The 22,103-nt window shown below is 45.9% G+C and overlaps 2 protein-coding genes and 1 long non-coding RNA gene across 6 annotated transcripts; 1 reads left to right on the forward strand and 2 right to left on the reverse strand.

Moving 5' to 3' along the window:
- Positions 1–11,045: 11,045 nt before the first annotated feature.
- LOC119294585 lies at positions 11,046–14,167 on the reverse strand. 3 transcript variants are annotated; one of them, XR_005143480.1, is made up of 3 exons: positions 13,692–14,167; positions 12,113–12,324; positions 11,046–11,393 (listed from the first exon to the last, which is right to left on the reverse strand). It is a non-coding gene; the product is annotated as an uncharacterized LOC119294585 (long non-coding RNA). The 3 variants fall into 3 exon arrangements; XR_005143481.1 differs by having other exon boundaries at positions 11,046–11,817; XR_005143479.1 differs by having other exon boundaries at positions 11,046–12,324.
- A 1,880-nt stretch (positions 14,168–16,047) lies between these two features.
- LOC119292424 lies at positions 16,048–17,778 on the forward strand. Its single transcript, XM_037571269.1, has 3 exons — positions 16,048–16,643; positions 16,720–17,092; positions 17,196–17,778. Exons 1-3 carry the CDS (start codon positions 16,048–16,050, stop codon positions 17,415–17,417), a joined length of 1,191 nt encoding a protein of 396 aa, XP_037427166.1. The 3' UTR covers positions 17,418–17,778.
- A 609-nt stretch (positions 17,779–18,387) lies between these two features.
- Positions 18,388–21,314, reverse strand: LOC119294584 (FCS-Like Zinc finger 8-like). 2 transcript variants are annotated; one of them, XM_037572797.1, is made up of 3 exons: positions 20,904–21,314; positions 19,992–20,790; positions 18,388–18,750 (listed from the first exon to the last, which is right to left on the reverse strand). In XM_037572797.1, the coding sequence occupies exons 2-3, from the start codon at positions 20,759–20,761 to the stop codon at positions 18,672–18,674; spliced, it is 849 nt and encodes a 282-aa protein (XP_037428694.1). In that variant the 5' UTR covers positions 20,762–20,790; positions 20,904–21,314; the 3' UTR covers positions 18,388–18,671. The 2 variants fall into 2 exon arrangements, with proteins under 2 accessions (XP_037428694.1, XP_037428693.1); XM_037572796.1 differs by having other exon boundaries at positions 19,992–21,314.
- Between the last annotated feature and the right edge of the window lie 789 nt (positions 21,315–22,103).

Raw genomic sequence — 22,103 nt, forward strand, 5'->3', positions numbered from 1 at the left:
ATGCTATAACTATATTATCCAGAAATCGTAATACACGTGTGAATACATAGACCACAATATGTCCCTAGTGAGCCTCTAGTTGACTAGCTCGTTGTGATCAACAGATAGTCATGGTTTCCTGGCTATGGACATTGGATGTCGTTGATAACGGGATCACATCATTAGGAGAATGATGTGATGGACAAGACCCAATCCTAAGACTAGCACAAAAGATCGTGTAGTTCATTTGCTAGAGCTTTGCCAATGTCAAGTATCTCTTCCTTCGACCATGAGAGCGTGTAACTCCTGGATACCGTAGGAGTGCTTTGGGTGTATCAAACGTCACAACGTAACTGGGTGACTATAAAGGTGCACTACAGGTATCTCCGAAAGTATCTATTGTTTTATACGGATCGAGACTGGGATTTGTCACTCCGTGTAAACGGAGAGGTATCTCTGGGCCCACTCGGTAGGACATCATCATATGCGCAATGTGACCAAGGAGTTGATCACGGGATGATGTGTTACGGAACGAGTAAAGTGACTTGCCGGTAACGAGATTGAACAAGGTATTGGATACCGACGATCGAATCTCGGGCAAGTAACATACCGATAGACAAAGGGAATTGAATACGGGATTGATTAAGTCGTTGACATCGTGGTTCATCCGATGAGATCATCGTGGAACATGTGGGAGCCATCATGGGTATCCAGATCCCGCTGTTGGTTATTGACCGGAGAACGTCTCGGTCATGTCTACATGTCTCCCGAACCCGTAGGGTCTACACACTTAAGGTTCGATGACGCTAGGGTTATAAAGGAAGTTTGTATGTGGTTACCGAATGTTGTTCGGAGTCCTAGATGAGATCCCGGACGTCACGAGGAGTTCCGGAATGGTCCGGAGGTAAAGATTTATATATGGGAAGTCCTATTTTGGCCACTGGAAAATGTTCGGGATTTTTCGGGATTGTACCGGGAAGGTTCTAGAAGGTTCCGGAGTGGGGCCCACCTGCATGGGGGGACCCACATGAACGTGGATAGTGGGGGAAAGGCCCCACACCCCTGGTCAAGGCGCACCAAGATTCCCCCTTAGAAGGAATAAGATCATATCCCAAAGGGATAAGATCAAGATCCCTAAAAAGGGGGGATAGCAATCGGTGGGGAAGGAAATGATGGGATTTCTTTCCTCCCACCTTTGCCAACGCCCCAATGGACTTGGAGGGCAAGAAACCAGCCCCCTCCACCCCTATATATAGTGGGGAGGCGCATGGGAGCTTCACCCTTGCCCCTGGCGCAACCCTCCCTCTCCCAAGTGCTCCTCCTCTCTCGCGGTGCTTGGCGAAGCCCTGCAGGATTGCCACGCTCCTCCACCACCACCACGCCGTTGTGCTGCTGCTGGACAGATTCTTCCTCAACCTCTCCCTCTCTCCTTGCTGGATCAAGGCGTGGGAGACGTCACCGGGCTGTACGTGTGTTGAACGCGGAGGTGCCGTCCGTTCGGCACTAGGATCATCGGTGATTTGAATCACGACGAGTACGACTCCATCAACCCCGTTCACTTGAACGCTTCCGCTTAGCGATCTACAAGGGTATGTAGATGCACTCTCTTTCTACTCGTTGCTGGTCTCTCCATAGATAGATCTTGGTGACACGTAGGAAAATTTTGAATTTCTGCTACGTTCCCCAACACCTGGCACCCCAGTTGAGGAAGGAAATAAGATGGTTGAAAAAGATGAACTGGAGAGACCCCTGATTATTTTTGGGGGCTCTGTTGGAAGAGATTTGAATATGGATCTAGAGCTGGGCCTGGAATGGTGGGGGCCCAACGGGCTGGGGGAATCCACGACCCAGGATAGGATGGGTGGGGTGACGTCTATAAAAGGAGATGAGAGTGAGAGGACTCAACATCAACTAGGGTTTCCTTCCCCTTCCACCTCGCCGCCGTCAGGAGAGGAGATGGCTGGAAATTTGGGCAGAGGTTTTGGAGGCCCTAGATTTTATCGTGGTGGAGATGGAGGATTTGGCAGAGGTAGATTCAACAGCAACAACAGGGGGAAGGTTGGACAGGAGGTAGACACAATACGACGGACAGATTTAGCAATTGGGGGAGAGGCTTTGGTAGATTTGGTGGTGGATATAGGGGTGGCAGAGGAGATGGAGAGGATGAGGATTATGCCGCAGAGGATAGGGGTGAAGATCTGAAATGGCAAGCCAAGACAGTGAATACAGAGACTATGGGTGATAAAAGTGAGAAGGAAACTGATGTGACTGAGAATTCAGGTGTGGGGAAGGAGAAGGAGACTGATGGGTTGGGGCAAGGTCAGAGTACTCAACAGCAGCTGTTGACTTCCCTGCTGTCTCAGCTAGTTCAGGGTCTGAAAGGAGGAGATAAGGAGATTATTGAAAGATCTGTTGGAAAATCTATGGAAAATCAGCCTGATAGAGAGACAGTAAGGAGGGATGAAAACAAGAGCAATTTCCTGCAGAAAGCTGATAGAAGAGGGGACCAAGATCCATCAGCAGATGTGAAGAAACAGGGGGGAAAAGGCAGTTGGCAGCTCAATTTGGACGAAAGCAGGAAGGGTGGGGAGAGAATCAACAAGCAAGTTTGTGGCAAATGCAAAGATCCAAGACACTCCACTAGGGAATGTAAGGTTGGACATTGTTTGGTGTGTGGTAGGGAAAATCATATCACTACTGATTGTAATCTGCTGAAACAAATAAAACCAGTCCCAAAATATGTTGGGTATGCTGCTAAAGGGTTGGGGATCCTTCTGGTTCAGAGTTGCAAAGATGTGCTTGTTGCTGAGCATACCAACCCTTTAGGAATGGTGATTGTCAGGGAAGGGAAGATCAATGAAACTGAGCTTACAAAAGCTATGGGTGAGATGTTTGATTGGGGGTGGCAGTGGAGAGTTAAAGAATTTGGACAAAATGGTTTCATGATGAGGTTCCCCAATAAGGCAAAGTTGGTGGAACTGGCTAAATTTAATGACTTTAATCTGCTTGGGACTAGGGTGGTCATTAAGGTACAGCCATGGTCCCTGGATCACCTGGCTCTGGGGAAAATACATATTGTCTGGGTTAAAATAAGTAGGGTTCCTGACTGCTTCAGACATTTTTTGGGCATTTGTGAAGTTTCTGCTGCAGTGGGGCCTGTGCTGGAAGTGGACATGGACACAGTCAATGAAGAAAAGGTGAGGGTCAAATGTGGGGTCAGAGATGTGGAGAAAATCCCACCACATGTGGGAATCACTGCCCCTGATTTGCTCATGTTCAGGGTAGGGGTTGAAGTGGAGGTGGTGGTAGAAGCTGGCTGGTACAAGGAGGACAAGAGGAAAAATGAAAATGTTCATAATTTAGAAGATGGAGATGGGGATTCTGAAAATAGGAAGAGAACCAGGATGGAAGGAAATGATCACAGGAACATTTCTCTGGGATGCTTGTCTCTCAAGCAGAGTGAGGAGGTAGATGAGAAAATGGGCAAATTGAAGATGCAAATGGAGGAAAATATGAGGCTGTGGCAAGAGGAAATGCTTGCTGAGAAAAGGAAGTGGCAAAAAGAGAATGACATTATGTTTAATAAGATCAAGACTCTGGAAGAGGATAAAGCTAGACATCAAGCATTATGGACCAAAGCTGGGCAGAAAATCAAAGACTGTGAAGAAAAACAGTGTACTATGCAGGCTAAGATCGATCAGCAACAAGAGGAGATCCAGAAGCTAATTCAAGAGGCTGTTAACAGGGAGCAGTATGAAATGGAGCTGGCTAACATGGACATAGAAGATTATGAGAGGGGAAACCAACACAGAAAAAGTGAAACTGAATTAGGGAAATACAATGAACCAACGGACTATAATGCCAGCCAGGAATAGATAGGTACGCTGGGTGAGAAAATGATTGATCTGCATGGTGCTGAGGCCACAGAGAAAGAAGGGGAGGAGAGAGAAGTGGAAATTAAGAGGAGCCTGAGGAACAAAGGAAGAGAAGATCAGAAAATAGAAGAGATGACTAAGATCAGAGCTGAAGAAAGGGATAACTATGGTAAGGATTCTGTTTTTGACTGTGCTAACCCTTCATTGTTACATATTAGTTCTATGGTGGGGATTGATTTGGGGTACTCTATTGATATGATTGATAAGAATATTGATATTATTAATAAAATGGAGAGAGCCAGAAGGGAAATGTACTTCCAGAATGTTAAAAGAGAAAAAATAGATGAGGAGGTTGGAGCAAAAAAGGAATGGGAGAAAATAATGACACTCTAGTACATATTAATACTGGGGATGTGACTTTTGATGATTTGTGCTCTGACTTGGAAAACTCTGATATGGAGTTAAAGGAGCAACAATTAAAAACCTTAAGGGATTCTTCTCTGGGAAGAAAGGAGGAAGGAAAAGCTCACCAGCGTTGAGCTGTGTGAAGCAATCTGTTGGGGTTGGGGTCTTGAGAAGGAAAAAAGGAAAAAAGACTATTTAGTTCTCTTAATTTGAAATACGTTGTATTTGAGGAGAAAGGTAGATTAGAAGTTCTTAAGTAGAAAAAATTAGGAAGTATTGAAATTAGAAGGAATCTACTTAAAAATGAAGGGGGTTTTCTGGAATGTTAGAGGCATTGGGCAAGATCACAAAAAAAAGATACATTAGAGAAATGGTCATAGACCATAAGTTGGATTTTGTGGGGATCTCTGAGACAATCAAGCAAGATTTCACAAAAAATGAATTGCATAATATGTGTGGGGGGAAAAACTATCATTGGTGTTGGAATCCCCCTAGAGGAATGTCAGGGGGAATCCTGGTGGGCATTAATAAGGATCTGTTTGAAGTTGAACACATAGAAAAAGGACAATATTTCCTTAGAGTCTTGGTCTTTGACAAAAATATTAAAATGCACTGGAATTTAGTTACAATTTATGGGGATGCGCAAAAGGAAGGGAAAGCTGGTTTCCTTGCTGAATTAGCTAGACTATATCATGATAACCCTTTGCCCTGTTTGGTTGGAGGAGACTTTAACATTATCAGAAACCATAAAGAGAAAAACAAACCTATGGCAAATGAATAATGGTCCTTTATGTTTAATTATTGAACAAGCAGGGCTTAGAGAGCTTCCTTTGAATGGAAGATAGTACACTTGGGCTAATAACCAAGAGGATCCCACTTATGAGAAGCTGGATAGGGTGCTGATGTGTCCTGCATGGGAGGAAAAATATCCCTTTGCCATTTTACAAGCTTGGGCTAGGGAGATCTCTGATCATACTCCTCTGTTCCTAGATACAGGGGAAGCACAACTGACCAAATATATTTTCAGATATGAAAATGGTTGGTTTTTGAGAGAGGGCTTTAAGGAACTGATATTTAAAACATGAAATCGTAGGTATAGCGGAGATGTGTTGGACAGATGGCAATTTAGGATGAGGGAATTGAGGAAAAAAGCTAAGGGGTGGAATAAAAATATGGATGCTTGGTACAGGAAAATTAAAACAGAAATTATTAAGGAATTGGATGATATTGATAAGAGAGCAGAGAGAATGGGACTGACTGCTGCAGAAAGAACTGAGCAAAAAGAGCTTAGAATGCAGCTGAAAAGAATTATGACACAAGAAGAAATGAAGTGGTTGCAGAGATTTAAAGACAAAGAAATAAAAGATGGAGATGGAAATACTAGATACTATCATGCAAGAGTGAATGGGAGGAGGAGAAAAAACAGGATAATTTCCCTAGAACAAGATGAAGGGATCATAGAAGGAAAGGATAACCTGATGGAATATATTACTAACTTTTATAAAAATCTGTTTGGACATCCTGAGGATTCTGACATATCATTGAGGGATATGGAAATGGATAAAATATCTGCCCAAGACAAAGAGGAATTATTGTCCCCTTTTTCCTTGGATGAAATTCATAAAGTAGTGTTTGGTATGAAAAGAAACAAAAACCCTGGACCAGATGGATACCCTGCTGATTTTTATCAGGATTTTTGGGAGTTGGTTAAGTGGGACCTTAAAGCTTTAGTTGAGGGATTTGCCTGGGGAGATATTAACATTGCCAGGATTAACTATGGCATTATTACCCTTGTCCCTAAAACCAATGATGCCAAGCAAATACAAAAGTTCAGGCCTATATGCCTGCTTAATGTGAGTTTCAAAATTATTACAAAAGTCCTGATGAATAGGTTGACAAAATGTGTTGCGCCTATCATTTCCAGAACGCAGACTGCATTCATTAAAGGGAGATACATTATGGAGGGAGTTGTCATACTTCATGAAGCTTTGCACACTTTTCATAAAGATAAAGAAGATGCGTTGGTATTTAAAGTAGATTTTGAAAAAGCCTATGACAAAATTAAGTGGCCCTTTGTTATTCAGATGCTTAGACAAAAAGGCTTCCCTGATAAATGGTGTGATTGGATAATGGAAACAATGAGAGGGGGGCATGTAGGAATACGAGTTAATGATGAAATTGGTCCTTTCTTCAAGACGTTTAAAGGGCTTAGACAGGGAGATGCCATGTCGCCATTATTATTTGATGTGGCTGCTGATGCCCTTGCAATTCTAATGAACAATGCTTTAAAAATGGACATTGTTAAGGGAGTATTGGGGGATGATGAAAGCAAGGGGGTTAATATGTTGCAATACGCCGATGATACTATCTTCCTGATCAAAGATGATGAAGCTAGTGTCAGAAACCTCAAATTTATTTTAGGGGCTTTTGAACAGATGTCTGGACTAAAAATTAACTTCCATAAGAGTGAGCTGATGTTGTTTGGTAAAGCCAAAGGTAAACAATCACTTTACCAGGAAATATTGACATGCAAAATGGGAAATCTGCCTATTAGATATTTAGGGATGCCTATATCTGAGGCTAGGATCAGAAACACACATTGGAACTGTGTGACTGATAAAATTGAGAAAAGATGTGGCTGTTGGCAGGGGAAATTGCTAGGGTCGATTGCGGGGAGGATCACTCTGGTGCAAGCCTGCTTGACTAATATCCCCTTGTTTATGATGTCCTTCTATGCTATACCAAAAGGGATTATTAAAAAAGCTGATTTTTATAGAGCAAGATTGGTGTGGCGAGAAGATGAAAATGTTAGAAAATATCATTTAGTAAATTGGAAAGAGTGTTGCCTTCCCAAAGAATTGGGTGGTTTAGGGATTCTGAATTTAGAAGTAATGAACATAGCCCTATTAGCTAAATGGTTCTGGAAGATGGAAATAGAGGAGGGGATGTGGCAAGACATCCTGAAAAAAAATATGGGAAGAATGAATGTCTGGCTCTGATGGAAAAAAAACCTGGGGATTCCCAGTTTTGGACCAGTCTTATAAATATTAAGAATATCTTCTATAAGTTTGTGAAGAAGAAGTTGGGGGAGGGGAAGAACATTAGGTTTTGGGAAGATATATGGGTGGATGACAAACCCCTAAAAGATGCATACCCTAGAATATATGATATTTGCTTTGATCATAAAATTACTGTATATGAGGCCATTCAAAAAGGATGGAAAGGTTTCCAATTTAGAAGAACTCTGCATGGAGAGACTTTAGAACTATGGAATGCTTTAAAAAAATATGTGAAACAATTAATATGCATGGAGGAAATGATAGAATTGAATGGACCCTCACTGCTGATAAAAAATTCTCTGTGAAATTGTTATACAGAGAATTGATTGCGTCTGGGATCAAATTTCCACAAAAATATCTTTGGAAAATTAAAGTTCCTGCTAAGATAAAGGTATTCCTGTGGCTAGTGAATAAAAAGAGCATCCTGACTAGGGATGTTTTACTCAAAAAAGGGTGGAAAGGAAGGAAAGAATGTGTGTTTTGTGGACAAAATGAATCTATTGATCATCTGCTGTTCACTTGCTCTGCGGCGTCTGTGCTGTGGAATTTGGTCAAGTGTGTTTGTAATCTGAAATCTAGTCCTTTAAGTGTAAATGAGTGTTTTGGGGGGTGGATTAATAAATTCAATAAAGAGGACAAGAAAATGGTGATGATAGGGGTATCTGCTTTATTCTGGGCTATTTGGAAAAGTAGAAATGCAATGGTTCGATGGTTGCTTGATTGGTCCATTTTGCAGACAAAGGAGTCGCCAAAAAAAATGCTGGAACTGGGGGCAAGAGTACTAGAATGGGCAGCAAGTGAAGTGTATGCCGCTGGGCAGGGATGGCGAATCAATGTGGCAAGGCTTCTCCCTGGATGATGGCTACAACTCCTTCTCCTTCTGCTGCTGTTCCAAGGCTTTTTAGTCCTACTAGTCGCTAGTCTCGTTTCTATTTTATGTTTCCTAGCTATGCTGAGAGAGATCTTGTTCTTGTTGGGTTGGTGCTGGCCGTTTTGGCTGGTGGCTCTGGTCCTTTTGGTTGGTTGTGATACTTATTGATGATGCTACTTGCGCGTGTTTGAACTATGTTATCTGGGTTTTCAGTAATGAAAATCGGAAGGGGAAGCCCTTCTTTGATCAAAAAAAACTTCGGTCCCTTGGTCCCTAAACAGGTTTGGAAAAAAGACAGGTTAGACACGAAAATCCTTTTCTGAGACCAGACTCATCTGCACCTGTGTTGAAGAAAAAATCAAAATAAATGCAAGAAAAATTAAAAAAATCCAATTTTTCTTGGGTGGTAAACAATTTGATGCGTGAGGTTCACCCCAATTTTCAAATTATTTGGGCATTTGAGTAGCTCTCGGCAAAAAAGGCAAATTTGGATTGTAAAACAGTTTTTAAATTATTTGGGCATCTGAGTAGCTCTCGTCAAAAAAGACAAATTTGGGTTTTTAAATTATTTGGGCATCTGAGTAGCTCTAGGCAAATCGGTCTCACCGATAGGGATCTCGGTCTCACCGAGATGGGATTGTAATCTCTCTGTTTCCCTTCGTAAAGTTTCGGTCTAACCGAAGTGACGGATCGGTCCCACCGAGATTGCAATGTAAACTCTCTGTTTCCCTTTTGTAACATTTCGGTCTCACCGAAAAGAGCAAATCGGTCCCACCGAGTTTACCTGACCAACTCTCTGGTTAGCTAATTACCAAAATCGGTCTCACCGAGTTTGTGTAATCGGTCTCACCGAGATTACGTTATGCCCTAACCCTAACCATATCGGTCCTACCGAAAATCCTAACGGTCACTAGGTTTACTAAATCGGTCTGACCGAGTTTGTTGATTCGGTCCCACCGACATTGGTAAATTGTGTGTAACGGTTAGATTTTGTGTGGAGGCTATATATACCCCTCCACCTCCTCTTCATTCATGGAGAGAGCCATCAGAACAAACCTACACTTCCAACTTACCAGTTCTGAGAGAGAACCACCTACTCATGTGTTGAGACCAAGATATTCCATTCCTACCATATGAATCTTGATCTCTAGCCTTTCCCGAGTTGCTTTCCACTCAAATCTTCTTTCCACCAGATCCAAATCCTATGAGAGAGAGTTGAGTGTTGGGGAGACTATCATTTGAAGCACAAGAGCAAGGAGTTCATCATCAACGCACCATTTGTTACTTCTTGGAGAGTGGTGTCTCCTAGATTGGCTAGGTGTCACTTGGGAGCCTCTGACAAAGATTGTGGAGTTGAACCAAGGAGTTTGTAAGGGCAAGGAGATCGCCTACTTCGTGAAGATCTACCGCTAGTGAGGCAAGTCCTTCGTGGGCGACGGTCATGGTGGGATAGACAAGGTTGCTTCTTCGTGGACCCTTCGTGAGTGGAGCCCTCCGTGGACTCGCGCTTTCGTGAGTTGAAGTCTCCATCAACGTGGATGTACGATAGCACCACCTAACGGAACCACGCCAAAAACATCCGTGTCTCCAACTGTGTTTGAATCCTCCAAACCCTTCCCTTTACTTTCTCGCAAGTTGCATGCTTTAATTCCCACTGCCTATATACTCTTTGCATGCTTGCTTGATTTGTGTGATGATTGCTTGACTTGTCCAAAGTTACTAAAATCTGTCAAACTCTAAAATTGGGAAAATGTTAAGTTTTTAATTGGTCAAGTAGTCAATTACTCAGAACGGAACCAGAAAAGAAGCTCAGAAAGTATGGGCGGGCCTGGAAGGAAATCATATTTACCAATGCAAGGTGGAACTGCAGGCTGGAACCGGCCCCTGATGACCTGCTCGATTGCAAGAAGACGGGCTTCAAAATCATTGCTCGAAATGGAAGGTGAAGACGTTGCTCCGCCTAAGCCCGAACCGCAGTGTACAAGTGCTTCTATTGCCTCCAGCGCGTTGACGACTCCGGCGACCGGCGGTGGGACTGGCACGTCGGGGTCACAGCAGTGTTTTATTACGTAGACGATGACGCCGCCGACCGCAAGCAGTGCCACAATCCATCCCGACTCGGCCATCGACATGTCGGATACCTGTTTGCCGACCTGCCAAACACAGTCACCGTCTAGGGTGCAAAAGCCCGTGACAAACTGGGACTAGAGGGGCGGGGGCTTTAGTCCCCACCCTTTAGTCCCGGTTGGTGAGCCGGGACTAAAGGCTGATTCTGCACTAGTGTATCAACCTAGACAATATACTTATTTTGCCACTAATCTGAACTTCGGTTGATTTTCTCATTCTTTTGTGTTCAATCTCTCTGGTTTCATTGCCCCCTCAGTTTAGCATTGTGTTAGCTTCTCTTCATGTGTGAGCCTACTCACTTCCTCAGTTACTTTCTTTGGTCCCTCGGTCCCTAAACAGTTTTGAAAAAAAAACAGAGTTTTTTTCTCTACTACTATTAAACAAGCAAACATATTCTTCACTATGCCCACCCGGATAAACGTACACAGGCCAAACAAGATAAATTACCACCCCACGATCAGGCATCTAACCGTCCACATAAAAGCCAACCTTCACCTGTGTACGTTTAGCAATTTATACTATAGCGAACGAAACTCTACCATCCATCGAACAGTTCCACGTTCCCGAAAAAAAAAGATCGAACAGTTCCACCTATTGCGTTCGCGTCCATCTCTATCTCTACTACTATTAAACAAGCAAACATATTCTTCACTATGCCCACCCGGATAAACGTACACAGGCCAAACAAGATAAATTACCACCCCACGATCAGGCATCTAACCGTCCACATAAAAGCCAACCTTCACCTGTGTACGTTTAGCAATTTATACTATAGCGGACGAAACTCTGCCATCCATCGAACAGTTCCACGTTCCCGAAAAAAAAAGATCGAACAGTTCCACCTACTGCGTTCGCGTCCACAAAACAAATAAATAAGCCTATCAGTACAGAAAATTAGCCACAATTAACGGCAATTAACACCTCCAGCTCACAACAAATGGCTAAACGTACGCGAATCATCTCGATCTTTCAGACGCACACGGCAGTGAGACATCGGCGCCGCCAAGCCACTGTTGCGCCATCGCCACCTTCCGCAGCCACCGACGTTGGCGCCGACTAACTCCTCAGGCAACGCACCTGCCCGCACCAAGGAAAGATGGTATGATTTTACATGATATTCAATTGGGTTAATGTGATGGGGCCGACCAGTTCGTGATTTTACAGGAAATTCTATTTAACATATATGTGCGCACTTCATTGCTTCCCTAATCCCTGTCAAGTTTGCATCTTTATAACAATGTTCTTCACTCTCAAATTTGCATGTTTACAACAGTGTGCTGATCAATGCATCATTTTTGTACAAACCATAATAGATCTACCTCATGTGACTTCAACATGAAATTTTAACAGTGCATCAAACTGGAGCCATCCATCATATTGTTTTAACAGTATAGTATTCAAATCTGTATGACTGAATGAATAAAACCCAGTCAGTATGATCTATTTGTAACCCGGTCCAAGAGAGTGTAGAAGAAATCCCAGTCCAAGAATATGCATTTTTCTGTACATAAATGAGGTCATCTTCTATTATCAAATTTGCATATTAGATGGCTGCAGGATAAGTATTGCATGATAAACAAAAATATGAAACCAAACATATAGGCTCAAATTTGCAAGAGAAGAACTACTAAAGTAAATTCAGGTAGAATCAATGGCGGAGCTAAGATTTGGAAACAGGGTAGTCCTCCTCCAAAATTAAGTTGTTTCAGTTAAAGAGAAGCTTTCCTGTATCACCGTAGTCTAACTGATGCATTCAACAAATAACTGGTATATTCAGAAATTAAGTAAGTAAGTACCTGATCATTTTGGCTAAACCAAATCCAAGACTATCATGAAGTAAACCTGTCAATTACTTCTGTACAACGCTCAAAAGGTTCGGGTTGATGTTTATGCCAGGCAGGTATGCCTCCCCATCCCCATCTTTGTGTTTATTCCAGAGTCCCAAAAATTTAGGATGGAACAAATTCCATGACTCTTAGATGATCTACAATATCCATTTCTTCTAAGCCTGCAAAAGCACTTCTGTTATAACGGGGGGTTCGGGACAACAAGAAATATATCTAAAAGGTTGTAGTATATCATGAATAACACTTGTGCAGCTGCCATAAGTAGTACTGAAGATGCCAGAGATGTTCATGGACTTCTAATAAGGGAAGTTATTCCTAGAAAGGAAAAGTTTGAGGTGATAAACTTCTTTAGCTAACCACCGTCATCTACAAAGGAAAAGTCTAGGGGTGCGCTGGCTGCCCCTCTCTCCTGGCGCACGGGTGGCTGCACCTGGGTGAGCACCGTGGCTCTCTTGACAAAATGCTGCCTCTCTACCGAGCTCTCACCATCGTGGACGTCGGGGACGGGTGCTGCTGCTCTTTCTGGTGGGATAGTTGGCTTCCCTGCGGGGTCACTGCCACGGCGTTCCCTTCCCTACTCACGCATTGCCGTGGACGCGGAGGTCACCGTCAGGCAGGTGCGTGCCCGTGGCCTGGCTGCCTTCCTTGTCCCCCGGCTCACAGGCGAGGGCACACGGGAACTCGCCGCCCTCACCATCCTCCAGGAGGTTGCGCCCGTCCGGGACGGCAACGATGAGCTTTGGCTCCACCGCGGCTCGGCTGCAAAAACGGTTTTGTCTTCCAGCTCTGTGTACCCTCGCCGCGTTCATCTAGGACTCGCGTGCCCCCTCGCGATATAAATTCTTCTATTGGCTCCTGGTCCAACAACGCATCAACATGCGCAACGTCCTAGCCCGGAAATGTATTGTCGCCGCGGCGGATGCTGTGTGCCCCTGTGAGCGGCGACCTTGGAGACCGCTGACCACCTGCTCTATGCCTGCCTGTTCGCGGCTGGTTTTTGGCGTGTGGTTGGGGTGGCCACCACCGGTGTCACTGTCGATGACCTCACCACCCTCTTTGATTTGCTATAAAGCTCGCATTTGGAAACTTAAACCTGAACTTCTAAAAACATGTTTTCATTTTTCAAAAAGAAATTTTTCTTTGGCAGGATCAAGCCAAATCAACCTCATCCGTCTTGGTCCCTAGCGCCCATAGCCACCCAGAATTCAAATCCAACAATCAATCAACTTTATCGCAGCATGGTTGCCTCAAGAATATCAACTAACTAGAATCCCCACTCATAACAGTTGCTGCAACGAAGCTAAGAACGTCTAATCGAACAACGTACTCCAAGATTAGACAGTACGAAAATAGGATCACCCCAACTTCTAATTTTTCTTGAGGTTCTAAAGTGACTCTCATGCTTAAACTTAGACTACTGAGCTACATATGCAGTTATGTACTATACATGAATGGATAGCAATCACAGATTAGCAGAAGTGGGAAATGAAGCAGATATGAAAGCCGAAGTGGGGAATAGGTCGTCTACCGGCGCCGGCTTGCACTTGCAGGGGACCAGCCACCGCGGAACTACTGGCCCACCTGGGCAGGGCAGGGCGCAGCTCAGTCGCACTCACAGGGTGGTGGGAGCTGCCGACGAGCGAGATGGAGATGAAAGCACCGGGCGCGGAGGTTGCAACGGATGATTGCCACGGCCGCCAATCTGGTGGAGACGAGTTCCGCACCTCCGCGTCGGCCTTCGTCCCGCGCCCAGCGACCATGCCGACCTCGAGCGGATCCTCGGGCACTTCGGCGATCGATTTGACGAGGATGAGCTGAGAAGAGTGGGGAGAGGGCGAGACCTCGCGACAGCGGTGGGACGAAGAGGAGGGGCGGCCGGAGGAGGTAGAGAGAGAGTTCTGGGCTTCTGGCCACCATGGAATAGGGAGCAAGGGAGATAGTGAAGGGATAAGGGTGGGGAAGGTAGGTGACGAGGCGAGGAGAACTGAGAGGGGCGTTCGGTGTGTCCTTTTTTCTTCCTTTTCTTTTTTGAGTTGGGTTTTTAGCCCTTTTGGTCAAGTCAGATATAGCATCCCGTGTTGTCCGATTCATTTTTTTTATCAATAGCCTTTTTGGTCATTTGGTTTGTATTTAGCGTCTGACTTTGTCCAATTCTTTTTTATCAGGTGTGACCAGTTTGACTACGTGGGTGCAATCATTTTACATAGACAAAAAGGGTTAAAAAAGTATCCAGTCAAAATTATTTTGAAAGTTTTATAAAACTATTAAGATTTTTATCGGTATTTGTTACTGAACATATCAAAATTTCATAATCATTCAACTTGTGGTCTCTAGATGTTTAATTTCATGGAGTACCTAATGAGAGCTATTTTGTCCGACACTCATATTTTGCTATATAGGATGACTCATTGCCAGCCATATAAAGGTTCTGATTTTGAATTATGTCAAGTTCACTTCAATTTTAATTATACTTACATTTTCTTCAACATTATTTTTGTTGTTAATTTTGAAATTTATGCCACGAATTTGTTTTTTTAGTTCTACAGGTATTTGGTAAGACATCTGAACAATTTTATGTTTGGCAGTGAGTGTTTTTTGCAAGTGTTAAGGGTCATCAAAAAATATTTTATGATACTAAGACTTGAATTGGATTATATAACGCTAACACTTATGTAACATTTTCACTCTTTACAATACCTAAAATGAGGAGAGAAACTATAAAATCCTTGTCGAAGACCTCCAATTTCTAAAAGGATGACCTTCGTATTTTCTTGATTTTACCACCTACTTGCAAGTTGAAAGCTGTGTTCAAGCATATTTGTTGTAGGCTGGACCCTGGACGTGCAGAGCATCTTGCCTTGTGCATCAGAATGTGTGTCTTCTTTCAAGGAAATCAGCAACATATTCAAGTGTGCCGTCAAGATTGTGGTGCATTGGAGAAGACACCAGTGAGATATTTGGCGGTGGTGCAGATTTTCTTTAGAAATATTTTGCTTGCTTAGATGAACCAGAGTTGGAGGCCTTGCTGGATGATATTGGGGAATTGGACATTTGAGTTAAAGATATGAAAAATGAATCAACAAAACTGAAATTCATGTGATGTTATTTTGTCATGTCATTTACCTCTCTTGTTACTTTGGAACCCTATTAGCTGATTATGTAATTTTAGTATGTTACATGAACTTTCTGACTTATGAATTACTGTGTTATGCAATTGAATTGTAATGTTTTTTCGTGATTTATTTGCTGATTTGCATGTTCAGAATGTGGAGAAATAGATGAATTGAATGATATTTCCGCTTCCATACGTTAATTGTAACAGTAAAAATAACAATATGTATGCCCTTGTTGCATGTAAAAGAGTATCATTTATGTGTTAATGAAGACGTGTGTTGCACGTGCAAGCTTACTAGTAGAATCAAAATGTAGAGTTTTCTGTTCATTCGTATTTCTCGGTCTTTTATAGATTTTGGAAGAGTGGGGTAGCTATGTTTGAATCAAAATTTGTAGTACTAATAAATCATTTGGTATCATTATTTTCAATTTTTGTATATGAACAAATTGAATACTGGCTCCAATCCGTATTACTTGTCGGTCAAACGGATATATCTAGAGAGGGTAACCTTGTTTCTATCAGACCAACAAAGGGAGGAACCAGTGGAAACCAGCGCCCTCACACGTGTCAGTGTACCATTGGACCAGAAAATCCAACCTAGACCAAATGATTAAAAAAATATTCACCGGGGGCATGCATTTCCCGTCTGTCAGTCTGAAGCACTCTGGAGTCGATTCAAAACCGCGGCGAGTAGCTTCTTTGTCCGGTCAAGATCGCCGGCTCATCCACACATAAATAATACACCCACGCCACAAAGGGGAGAGGAAGCATGGAGCACCAGCGACGGGAGCCGGCGCCGGAGACGGAGGTCACCCTGCGCGAGTTCACCGAGGCCGACGCGGAGGCGCTCTTCGCGTGGGCGTCGGATCCGCGCGTGGTCCTCTTCCAGCGCCGCGAGGCCTACGCGCGCGTCGACGAGGCCCGCCGCTACATCCGCGACTACGTCCTCCCGCACCCGTGGTACCGCGCCATCTGCCTCGGCGCCGTGGCGGTGGGATCCATCTCCGTCAAGCCCTGCGGCCCCGCTGGGGAGGAGGAGGGCGCGTCGTCGTGGAGGGCGTCCCTGGGCTACCGCGTCGCGCACGGGTACTGGGGCCGCGGCGTCGCGACGCGCGCGGTGCGGATGGCCGCGGCGGCGGCGGCGTTCGCGGAGTGGCGGTGGCTGGCGCGGCTGGAGGCGGTGGCCGACGTGGAGAACCCGGCGTCGCAGCGGGTGCTGGAGAAGGCCGGGTTCGTCAGGGAGGGCCTGCTCCGGCGCTACGTCGTGCTCAAGGGCCGGCCCAGGGACATGGTCATGTTCAGCGTCGTCCGCTCGGATCGGGCGCCAAAATTACGAGTGACAGAACCATTTGAATTGAATAAGGAGTAGGTGTCGTTGGCTGCTCTGATTGACTCGTACGTAAATTCTTAATCGCCAAAGATCACAATCATACTACACTAGCAGAGGCAGGCGGGGAGCGATGGACCTTGACGACGGCGACGCGCGGCGGCAAAAGGAGGCGGAGGGCCCGGTGGTGTCGCTCCGGCCGCTGGGCCTGGCGGACGTGGACGACTTCATGGCGTGGGCGTCGGACGACCGCGTGATGCGCCACCTGAAGCGGCCCCTCTGCGCGACGAGGGAGCAGGCCGTGGCGCAGATCAGGGACACCGTGCTGGGCCACCCGTGGTTCCGCGCCATCTGCGTGGCGGGGCGCCCCGTGGGGCAGGTCTCCGTGTGGCCCTACCCCGACGACGGCGGCCACAGGGCCAACCTCGGCTACGCGCTCGCGCACGGCCACTGGGGCCGCGGCGTCGCCTCCGCCGCCATCAGGATGGTAACCCACTACTGCTAGCTGGTAACGCTGGCGGCGGAGCTCCGGTCCGGGAGTCCAGCCTGGCGGTTGACTGACTTGGTGTGTTCTTGACGGACGCGCGCAGGTGGTTGGGAGGGTGTTCGAGGATCTGCCGGGGCTGGGGAGGCTGGAGGCGGTGACGGACGTCGGGAACGCGCGGTCGCAGCGGGCGCTGGAGAAGGCCGGGTTCCACAGGGAAGGGGTGCTGCGCAGCTACATCGTCCGCCCCGGCGCCGGCGCCGGCGAGGCCGTGGACGCCGCGGTGTACAGCTTCTTGTCGTCCGACCCTCGTCCACCGCTCGCGTGATCCTCGCGCCCGATGTTTCGCTCGCTCGCCACTTTGTGTCGTGTAAGCATCCACTGTAAATAACAAGTTCAAATCCCCCCTCAAAAAAAAAATAAAAGAAAAAAATAACAAGTTCAAATCTGAAGCCGTGATGATTGCCAGTATGTAATGTAGTCTGATCATGTTTGCTGAAGGAGTTCCATCAGCAGCAGAGACCTGCTTGGGAACATTCCCATACAAAAATGCTTCAGTCTTCAACTTTAGAACCTATGAACAATCAGATGCAGTGACCTGCCAGGTTAATAAAACCTATCAGGGGTCAAAAGCTGAGATTAACCCCTTAGCCCATGATTCCTCGGGGGTCAAAAGCAGTACCAGCAGCACCAATAATGCAGTAGTAACAGCAACCAAAAGACAAAGAAAAGATGGATACCCAACAACAACAGCAGTACAAGCAGAACTCACTCACCCATGAATAATGGCATGACAATCATAATTCATAATCATGTTTGGCCCAGCACCAGCAGTGCACCCACCGATTTTTTTACAAAAACAGTGTGATGATTAGGAGCTGTATGTTGAGCTCTCATTATGCCGGTCCGGGCTGCTGCATTTCATTTTATTACTAGTACAAGTGATGATCGGCCCCCATCGCATGGGCCATGGCAAAACACACAAACCTGTGAATCTTTTTCAAGATGGCTACTTTTGGCCCCCCTGAATCACTGAACAAGGTGCAGTTGGTTTCAGTTCCATCTTCCCTTTTTGATGAATAAGCAAGCAAGGCAAAGCAAAGTGTTTGATGGTGATTGAAAAAAAGACCCAGAAAATTTGATGATTGATCCAGTGGATATGTCAAAAGGGCCATGCGGATGATTTTGCTTTCCCAATAGTTTAGTGAACACAATTTCTTTCAGAGTGCATTCTGGGACAAATGCCTCCATGTCACCTCTAAATCTAATAGCCAAAATTTGATTTGCAGCACAGGGTAGGATAGAACACTGGCATCGAATTTCATTTCGTTTAACTAGAACGTCGAACATCTTTCAGTGATTCAGAGGGCAAAGGTCTTTTAATCCGCGGCAAAAGACCAAAAATCATTCTGTTCTCCATGACCAAAAATCATCATCCAGCACGTCTTGCAAAGTCGAGAAGAAACTAAAAATGGAAAATAATAATTCCCATCTCGGTTATTCAGGGCCATCATGCATGCCTTCTCCTCCACTGAAATGAAATTCTCTTGTGAAACACACCGTCCCTCGCCCGTTTAGCTAGCTAGCGCAGGTTGTCCACCGCCTCGTCGAAGATCATTTCCTGGTACCGGCACTCGTCGCTGCAGAATGCTCTGCCACCCCTGAAGAAAGAAAGAAAGAAAAGGACCAATTATATTATATCGCAGAAATGTGCCAATAATGCCAACTGATGAGTGAGTTATTAAAAAAAAGCACATAGCTTTTGGGGGCATTTGATGTTCATGTTATGCTCTTTGTGCAAAGCAAAGCGCGGGCACAAATAAAACTGCTCTGATCGAGAAGATAGCATCTGAAATCGTGAGGCCGGCTAAAAGTTTTTGAGCGCATCTCCAGGTTCGAGTTTATCACTTCAATCCATGAACAAAGACATGGCACAGATCCCTTTCCTATCAAACCAAACTCAACTCAGTATAATCTTTTGGCATAAGGCTGTCAAACTAGCAAGCATATAGTATGCGATTTTTATGTTTTTGTATTTGCAATGACGATGATAGCTGGACCGGATCATGGTCAGGAGTAGGCTTGGGACAGGGACCTGGTTTAGCATTTAGCAACATCATCAATTAGGATGCCAAATAGTTTAATCCCTAGGAAGTTGTTGTTAACATAATCCCCCAGGGGACCCAACATTAGGATAATGAGCTTCTTTTGCATAGTTTTCTACGTGAAAGCATGATGCGGAATCAAAACAACCCCCTTGGATTGGAGGGAAACATTTTATTTTGTTCGCACCAAACAAGGCCTACTCTATCTACTAAATAAGCTCCAATAATGAAGAAGAATCAGACCCATCCACGAAGATATATTATTGGCATAGTATAAAACTGTCATGATCTTGATGAAGTACAGTGCAGATGTATTATGTTGATACTGCTAGTATATATCAACAATCGTCGAGTTGATGATTACATACATAAAACTTGCAATGATGAAGCACTCCATGTCAAATACTAGCAGTAAATACAAACTGAGAATTTGATGTCAGTGCATGATTTTATCCCTCCCTTGCCTTCCATCTACTCTGCATCTGATGCATACTAGTAGTTGTGACAGTATATTCAGAAATTACATTCTGCTCCATGATGTGAATGCACATCTAGCAGATCACGCATGCTGTCAAAATGAATATATCCAAGCTTTGAGATCATCTTATATTTAGCATGAACAGACCATTCGCACATATCATTATCATTATATAAGCAGAGCAAGCAGCAGAAACAGCCACATCAATCAATCATCGACATATATGCAGTGTCTATAAACCATATTTGGTACAAGAAAATTAGTAAAATGGCGAGTAAATTTTTCAAGAGATCCGCATACATACAGAGAGAAAGCTCACCGATGGATGAAGGTATCATTGGCATGCCCTGCAAGTTGCCTGCGGCATGCATGGCAAGAGCTCAAGGAACCGCTCGCCGGCACGGCGTCGCCGCCCGGTCCGCTGTCCGCCTTGTCGACGAGCGCATCCCCGCAGCTCTCGACTATGCAGTCGTCGAAGATGTGCCTGGTCCTCGGGTTGGGGCCGCGGGAGATGACGCACGTGTAGTCCTCCGACATGGCCGCTTCCCCGGGGGCGACGCCGGCGGCGAACACCCGGGCGGTGGGCGAGCTCACGACCTCCGGCAGGAACCTCCTGGCCGGGGACAGCACGGCGTCCCGGTTCTTGACGCCGAACTCTATCGGGGAGGACACCAGCTCTGCGGCCCTGCCGGACGGGACCTGGATCCTGAGCTGCGAGCCGAACACCACCTTGCGGCCGCCGGCCTTGGCGTCGCCGTGCTCCCGGAGCACGTCGGCGAGGCCGACGCTTGCCGGCTCCGGAGCAGCCATCTCCATGTGCGCCTTCCTGAGGCTTCTCTCCGAGAGGAAGGGCGGCAGGGCGGAGCAGCAGAACTGCTTGGTCTCGAGAATGGAGGTGGGGCTCATGGAGGAGGACGGCCCCTGCTCCGCGCCGTCCAGGAACCCGGCCTGCGGCAGCGCCATGTACGGCCTCGGGGAAGTAGAAGAAGACTGAGCAGCGGCGGCGGCGAGGGGCTCAGGTTGAGGCATCAGACCTCCTCCGCCCCCGCCTCCGGCACCAACCGCTCTCCTCGATCTGTTGCGCAGCATCCCCTCGGGCGGACGGACGGACGGAGCACCTGTGGAGCAGGCAGGCCATGACCAAGGACCAACCATGGAAAAGACGGCAACTGCCGCGCAAGCTTTTGTTGTGTAGCTTTAAAGAATAATCAGCGACGGGCCAAAAGCTCACCGGAAAGCAACGTCCTCGGACGGCCGGATCGAGCCGGGACCGCTGCTCCAACTACAATGGCCGCCGCCGCTCCCAGCGCATTCGCCTCGATCCAGGCTCTGCCAGGGACCAGAGTCTCGTTCTTAAGTCGAGCGGGGCGCGAGGTGGAAGACTAGCAGGGCAGTTGTGGGCAAGGAAATGCTTGCCGAGGTAGGTGGCCGAGGAGAACCAGGAGAGGAGAGCACAAAATCCGCCGGAAACCGCCCACGGATGAGCACTCGGCCGCCGCAAAAACCGCCGGAAAGCCGTCGGGCTTGGCTTGCGGTTGCTGGTAGTGGGTCTGTGTATTTATACGGGTGGGGGGCGCGGAGTCTCCCGATCCATTTTTACCCCGGGGAAGTGGCAGCTCCTCCCACGGCCACGGCCACGGGGAAGAGAAGAGGAGGCCCTTATTTGAGATAAAATAAATAAATCGGGCACGCTGCCAGAGAGGACCTGTGGCATACTAGCTCGGAGAACAATAATTGATCATCTTATTTGTTGAATTTTTATTTGCAACGAGTGATACTAGTAACTGTAATTGATGCGATCTTTGATGACGGAAGTGCAGTGTCTTGACTCGGGGAGGAGCACTACAGTTGAGTTAATTGCACTTTTAAAAAAATTAGAACGTTTAATTGTGGTCATGCTAGTGATCATGACCGTGTTATCTTCGTTTGACATGATCTTTTGTGTGGAGTGTTTGATTTGTATGATAAGAGTAGATATGCGTTTCTCTATGGTCCCGCTTTTGATCTAATTCAAAAGAATTTTTTATTTAGCCTAACTTGTCGGAAAAGAATTCCTGAAGACTAAAGATATGGCGTCAGTTTTCTAGCGATTCAAAGTGAACACTCTTCTTACCATCCGATCAAATAGTACGGATCTCGGCGCAAGGCTGGTGCCACGGCATCAATTGTAATCGTTCGCGCAGTGATTGAACCGAGCGAACAAAGCACCGCTTTTCCTCCTCACCACTATAGTATGGTCGAGATTTTTGCATTGTCAACATTTTTCATACATTTTGCCATGTCAACATTTTTCCTACACATGCATGCAATCATGTGTCCACTAGCTTCATTCTAGTTTGTTTCTTTTTGTACAAAAAATAGAGCATCTGTGGAGGAATTTTTTTTGCGAATACATCTGTGGAGGAAATTACGTATCTATACTCCCTCAAAG

The sequence above is a fragment of the Triticum dicoccoides genome, chromosome 4B (genome assembly GCF_002162155.2).
Source record: "Triticum dicoccoides isolate Atlit2015 ecotype Zavitan chromosome 4B, WEW_v2.0, whole genome shotgun sequence".
In the NCBI taxonomy this organism is placed as follows: Eukaryota; Viridiplantae; Streptophyta; class Magnoliopsida; order Poales; family Poaceae; genus Triticum; species Triticum dicoccoides.